The 7,103-nt window shown below is 33.5% G+C and overlaps 1 protein-coding gene across 1 annotated transcript; it reads left to right on the forward strand.

Moving 5' to 3' along the window:
• The first annotated feature begins 5,247 nt into the window (after positions 1-5,247).
• Positions 5,248-6,444, forward strand: LOC114366982 (dehydration-responsive element-binding protein 1D-like). The gene has a single exon (XM_028324040.1). The coding sequence runs from the start codon at positions 5,509-5,511 to the stop codon at positions 6,211-6,213; it is 705 nt and encodes a 234-aa protein (XP_028179841.1). The 5' UTR covers positions 5,248-5,508; the 3' UTR covers positions 6,214-6,444.
• Positions 6,445-7,103: the final 659 nt, after the last annotated feature.

The raw sequence follows: 7,103 nt of genomic DNA on the forward strand, positions 1-7,103 counted from the left end.
TGCTTATCCATATTTACCTATGTCATTGAGTGTACTGATGTGGTGATCATTGGGGTCTAGTTACATTTGTTGTAGTGACGAAAACCACAATGATTCCATTATTGATACATGAGATGGACCAGGTTGTTAAGGTGGAAGTCTAAAGGCAAATAGCATACAAATGCACGCTTAAGAATTTTTTATATAATTGTTACAATATGTAGCCCAAGTGGGAGATTGTTGGAATTTTCTATTCCAATAATTAATGTGGGCTAATATTATAAGACAATTATATTAGTTATTTATCATTAGTGAGTTTTATTTTATGTGATCAAATTAAGTAAGTCCGTTAGACAACTAAATCAGATGATATGGACTTAAATGAACATATGTCAATGTTAGCCCATTAGGGGATTATGAGAACCATATTAGGTTAACACACTATAAGAATGCTATGGTCCCTAATATATCGAACCGTCACATATAGTTTCTCTTCTCCTCATCTGAAGAATTATGAAGGTTCTATTAAGAAATAAAGAGGTTTCAATTGAAGAAGAATCATGAAGCCACTAGTTACCTATGGATTCAGATTTCACTGCGTTTGTTTGATCAATCATTATGGATTCAGGTATTCCTAAAACTCTTCTTGATAATCTATCGTAATGGGTTCCTGGTGCTTATTGGTATTTTATAAGAATCCCTTAAAATTCCAACACTTATTACAATCAATTAATTCTAAAAAAACTCACAAGTTTAAGAACTATGATTTGATTTAGATTTTAGTCAGAGTCTGATCTCTATCTTGATTGGCATTTTTCGATCATGAATGCAAGCACCCACTACTAAAAATAAATCATTTTACGCGCTAGAACAACGATGATTGTACCAAAATTGTTGTTGTTATAGCGGGTGGTTGAAAATTTGTAAATATTGAACGCGTTAACAATGATTTTATGTAAAACAACCAAAAATGCATTCAAAACCGTCGTCAACGTGTTGCCTTTAAAGACGAGTTTGGATAACATCTTCCTTCCTCTGCAACCAAACCATGTCGCTTAGGCTAGATGCCAGAACCGAGGTTCACCGCAACTGTTATAAGGTTGTCGTCGTTGTTGGGTGGTCAATCTTTCGTTCATGTTCCTCTCATCGCCCCATGTTTCGTCTCGGCTCTGAAGCCAAAGTAGCTTAGTCTTTGTTCCGTGTCGATTCCAACTACACCTGATAATGGAACGTTTGACCGCTGAGACAATCCATCCACGACCTCGGGGAGAGACCAAACTCTAAAACACAGCGTTTAAGGACATAGGGACAACCTTTTATCTAGAGAATCTCAAACGGGTCCTGGATGGTGCGCATATTGAGGACCAAGCCCTACTCCGCCATGGCATGGCCGTTGATGGAGTGGCCATTCTCGTGCACCGCCACCGTGAGGTTCGGCGACGCCAAAATCCTTATTGGCAACACCAATGGGATTGAATTCCTTGACACTGGCTTAAAGCTTAAGCGCTTTGGAGAGGCTCGCTACGTCGTTGTCTTGCCTCGATTCGGCGTCGTTTTCGTGAACAAAGTGTTCTAGGTAAGCTAGCATCATTGGCGTTGGTGATCGGTAGTTTTTTTTTTTACTACTTAGCAAAAACTAATGAGTGTCCTTCTTCTTTTTCTTCTACCAGGTGAAGTTTGGTGTTACCTATCTCGCAATCTACACTCAAGTAATTTATTTGTTTATTTGTTTATTATTGATTTCAAATTCCATTATTGAAGGATTCAAATTGGAATGAATAAGAATAACTTCGATTATGGATGAGTTTAGTTTTGGTGGTATTATCGATTTCAAATTCCACTATTGAATGAATCCAATTGGAATGAATAAGAATAGCTTTGATTATTGAATCAGTGATGACTAAGTTATTATTCACACATTGTTTGTCAAGCCATCCATCAAATCATTATGAACACTGATATTGCATCATTTAGATTATTTAATGAAAGTTTTTTTTTTGTGTCAATGTTGATAAGAGAACACTTAGGATTGTCTTGAAAACATGTATAAAAAGAAAGAAACTTGATCCTAATGGTGACCTATCGGTAAAACCAAAGTTATCAAAAGGAGTGTGACCCTAACCGCGACCTGCCAGTAGAATCAACATTATCAAGTTCTTAACCCAAGAACAAAAGAAAAGCTCTCACAATAGAGAAACTCTCAAATTTCATCAATCTTCAAATTCTTCCTTTGAAGAGTAAGAGTTCCCTATTTATAGGCTAATCTTGAAATACTATAATAAATTCTCACTAATATCTATTTACCTAATGCATTGATAATTACATGTCACTAAATGAAAATAAATAATAATAAACATGAAAATAAATTTCCACTAGCCATTAAATGACCTGAAGCATTCTAGGAAGCATTTATTAAGGTCAAGAGAAAACGAAAAGTCACAAGAAAATTCAGCCAAAAAATAATACGAAAATTACAAATAAAATGACAAAAATTGGACTTAATTATTATACAGTAAGCTCAATATTAATAGTCCACCAAAATTGATCAACTCATTCCATGGATGCTTTTTGTCTTGTAAATTGGACTTCCCAAAGTAATTCTTCAAGTTGGTCTCAAAGCATTTTCATCAATTTGTAGGAAAGTAATCCAATTAGATGTAGCTCTTAATTCACATTAATTTTCTTTCTTTTTGATCTTTAGAATCAGACCTTGTAATGCTTATTTTATTTTCTAAGTCTTAAATCTTGTCATAGGATCTCCTAATTTTTATTTTATTATACTAAAATATAATAAAACAAAAATGATATTTAGTCATAATATAATAATCTATCTGGAGTTATGATGATGTGTATTAATATTTACATTATGCACTGATACTGATTTATATTTATAAGAGTCAGATTGATTTTTTTTTTCTAGTATGAGACCCAGGACCTTTTTCAAGGACAATGATGCTATATTTTGGTGTAACGGTAAAGTAACTTTGTATCATGTCTTGATGTAATATAAATTATTCATAGTGTATCTTTGGTATCCTATTTTGGGCTAACATGACTAACTGTACAGGTTGAGTTGTAATTTGTGAGTCTGTAACAATTTCTATGATGTTTTCCATATCAAGTTTATATTGCATTTACCATCCTTTGATTTCTTATACTATGCCGAGAAACATTTTCAACGTTAATTAACCCTACCTTGTCAAACAATTTTTGGTCGTATACGTGCCCATCAAACAATTGGAATTGCCTCTTATTTTACAAATATATCTATGAACACTTAGTACTGATCATCTTCACTCAGAGAGAGAAGAAGACAAAAGAAAAAATATATATAATTAATATAATTTGTGATATGACGGAAAATAAAGAGGAATGTTAATGGGATATTTGCACATTGCACTATAACAGATTTTTATATATTATTACTTCTTCCTTTATTAATCTTTACCTTTGATAATTGGTATCACCTTCACCAACTTCAAAAATAAGCAAAATTATAAGGTAAATGTAAAAATATGAAGTTATTGGATTTCAAATATCAAATTAATACTTAATAAAGAATCTATTAGATAAAAAATATACTTAATATTCTAAAACAAAGCAACCATTCAATATATTTTATTCTGTAATTATAATTAGTTAAAATAACACTGTAAGAAGATTAATTTATTCATTTATTATTTTGAAAAATGTAATAGATATCCTTATAAGATAATAAATAGGCTTAACTGTATTTTCTATCTCCAAAATTTTACAATTTTTTTTCTAATTTTTTTTTTATAAATTTTGTTTTCCAATTTACAAAATATTACAAATTTTGTCTTTATTTAAAAAAAATTGAAAAAAATGTAGAACAAAATTTGTGATATTGGAGAACTTTAATAAAAGATTTTTTAATAAAACTAAAAACAAAAAATATTATATTTCTACTTAAATAATTGAAAACTTGTCACAAATTATTAAATATTCTCCTATAGATAATCTTAGAAGACTCCTAAGTTAATGTAGGTAGTTAGAAGTATCTTTTCTAGCATCTGGAACTATGCATGCACTTGGGAATATACCAATAAAGAAAAGAAAAGAAACGCGCAATGGTGGGAATTGTAACATGTGGATGTGGTGGTGGTGAAGCAAAGCAGGTGACACTTGTACAACAGTTGTCTTTCTCTTTCTCCCAAACCTATCACTTTCCCTACGCGAATCCAGCTTATGCAACGGAAAACAACCATATCAACCGTACTTTAATAATTCCCACATTTCACTCAGCTGAGTTGGCTCCTCCTCGTACTTACACACAATTCCCTTAGTTACGTCACAATCACTTATCTATAGAGAGAAAAAAGTTACCTTACCTATACTTTCTCACTAACATTTCTTTTTATTTAACAATATTTATTGAAAATCTTATTCTTGTATTTGATATTATATTTTATTCATAACTTTCTAATTTTTCATAAATTTTAACTAAAAACACAACATGTTATTAAAAAATACTTAAATATTTTTCTTTTTCTTAAATGTAAATCTAGTTTTCTTTTGTTCCCAATTTAGAATTGATAATTTTCATCTTCTAATTTAAAAATGGAAAATATTTGATAAACATTCAATTTATTATCCAACTCTTAAAGAAAGAATAAAAAAGGAAAATAAAATAATAGATATATGATATAATTTATGATATAATAAAAAAAGAGAAATAGAGAAAAATAAAATAAAAATATTTGTGAGACATTTAAAATTAAAAGATGAATTATATATCATGATTAGAAAGACAAAAATATCACTTTCAAATTTTAAGAATAAAAAAGAAAAAATAAACATAAATTTAAGAGATAAAAATAAAGTATTTAAGTCTTATTTAATATATTAATTAAAAATACAAACGTGTATAATAATCTTGGATGAGTCCAAATTGACGTCTTTTCTTATAGTATTTCTTTGATCTATCATTTTTTTTCTTTTCTTTTCTTTTTTTTTTAAAAAAAAAAGTATCACTGTTACCCAAATTCCACACAATATATCGTATGACTGTGTCAACTACACATGACATAACATATTAACTCCCTCTTTTGTCCCTCACTCACTGACACCCACACGCACACTTTTCTCAACACTTTCCTCTTTCATTTTCGGAATCAGTCAAAACCCAATCACAAGGCCCCCCAACTAGCCAACCAGCTGGCTCCTCACAACCATGAGCTCACAATCTCACTCTCACTCTCCGTGTTGCCTTTTTATATATATATATATATGCTTCCCTCACTTCCCTTTATTTATTATATATATCCCTCACTCACTCTATCTCTTTTCTCCAGCAGCACCAAAACCACCCAACACTCGAACTCAATATCCATTATTACCAAAAAAAAAGAAAAAAGGATATCAAACACCCTTTTCATCATTAAAACTCTCAGTTCCCTCTTTCCCTATCAAAACCCTTTCCCACAACACTACTCACTCCAGTACAAGAAACCCTTTTTCAATTTGGTTTCAACAGCACACACACACACACATATATATATATATAGCATGTTTACCTTGAATCATTCTTCTGATTTGTACCATGTTTCCCCTGAGCTCTCATCTTCCTTGGACACATCCTCGCCGGCTTCGGAGGGCTCTCGTGGCGTGGCATTTTCCGACGAGGAGGTGCGGCTGGCGGTGAGGCACCCGAAGAAGCGGGCAGGTCGGAAGAAGTTCCGGGAGACGCGCCACCCGGTGTACCGGGGGGTGAGGAGGAGGAACTCGGATAAGTGGGTGTGTGAGGTGAGGGAGCCCAACAAGAAGACCAGGATTTGGCTGGGGACTTTCCCCACGCCGGAGATGGCGGCTCGGGCGCACGACGTGGCGGCAATGGCCCTGAGGGGCCGGTATGCCTGTCTAAACTTTGCTGACTCGGCCTGGCGGTTACCTGTTCCCGCCACGGCCGAGGCAAAGGATATACAGAAGGCAGCAGCAGAAGCTGCCCAGGCTTTCAGACCAGATCAAACCTTAAAAAATGCTAATACAAGGCAGGAGTGTGTGGAGGCGGTGGCGGTGGCGGTGGCGGAGACAACAACGGCGACGGCACAAGGGGTGTTTTATATGGAGGAAGAAGAGCAGGTGTTGGATATGCCTGAGTTGCTTAGGAATATGGTGCTCATGTCCCCAACACATTGCTTAGGGTATGAGTATGAAGATGCTGACTTGGATGCCCAAGATGCTGAGGTGTCACTATGGAATTTCTCAATTTAATAATGTGTTTTGGTTTGGTTTTTGTTGTTAGTTTTTTGGAGTGAACAGTGTCTGTACTGGTTTTTTATTAGTAGTACGGATACTAGTTATAGGTGGAAAGATTGCGAGGGACCAAAAGGAATTTTCTTTTGAACCCTTTTTTGTCAATGTAATCAATATCACGTATATCATGAAGTGAATCCCTTCAAGTTTATGTATAAATTAAATAAAAGAAAAATCTAGTTTTGGTTATGAATCTTTGTTAAAGTAAAATATCAATGTGAGTTGAGTATGTGAAGTGTGAACCTTAAACTTGATACAACTCGTGGTAGATCATTATTTATAGTTCTTTTTTGCCAAGTGTACGTACGCGGAGCCCATAAAAAAACTAGGACCACACTTTATCCATGCAGATTATAGTATTAGTTTTTTAGTTTGAAAAATGTAGATAAGAAGTATATATAGTTATATATCTCTTTCTCCTGATGGATTGGATCAAATTATTTAGATTTTGAAATTGTTAATCATCTCAACAGTCCTTCAAGTCTTCACAGCTTCAAGTATTTTGAAATTGACACCTGAGCCTGCAATAATTGAAGAGGATTTGCTTGGACATAGAAAGTATGTCTTGAACTTTCCTTTAGAAACCAAAAATCTCATTCTCTCACAAAGAGGAGCCACGTCGCCAACTTGAACACGTTGAACCGCGGTTTGATGACCCGTTCCCTCTTGAAAACAGCCAAAACCATGTTACCAATTGTAACTTATTCTATATTCCTTAGAAGAAGCTACTGATAACTTGATGAAAATTATCCACCTAATTTATAAACTTCTGGGTACCTTCAAATTACTTAAATAAACGCCAATATATATCCTTTTAGCATTTTGGCTTTTATAAAATGTTCATTGAT

Source organism: Glycine soja, chromosome 9, assembly GCF_004193775.1.
Source record: "Glycine soja cultivar W05 chromosome 9, ASM419377v2, whole genome shotgun sequence".
In the NCBI taxonomy this organism is placed as follows: domain Eukaryota; kingdom Viridiplantae; phylum Streptophyta; class Magnoliopsida; order Fabales; family Fabaceae; genus Glycine; species Glycine soja.

Coding starts and splice junctions, on each gene's coding strand:
- LOC114366982 (XM_028324040.1), top strand. CDS start 5,509: ATGTTTACCTTGAATCATTCTTCTGATTTGTACCATGTTTCCCCTGAG.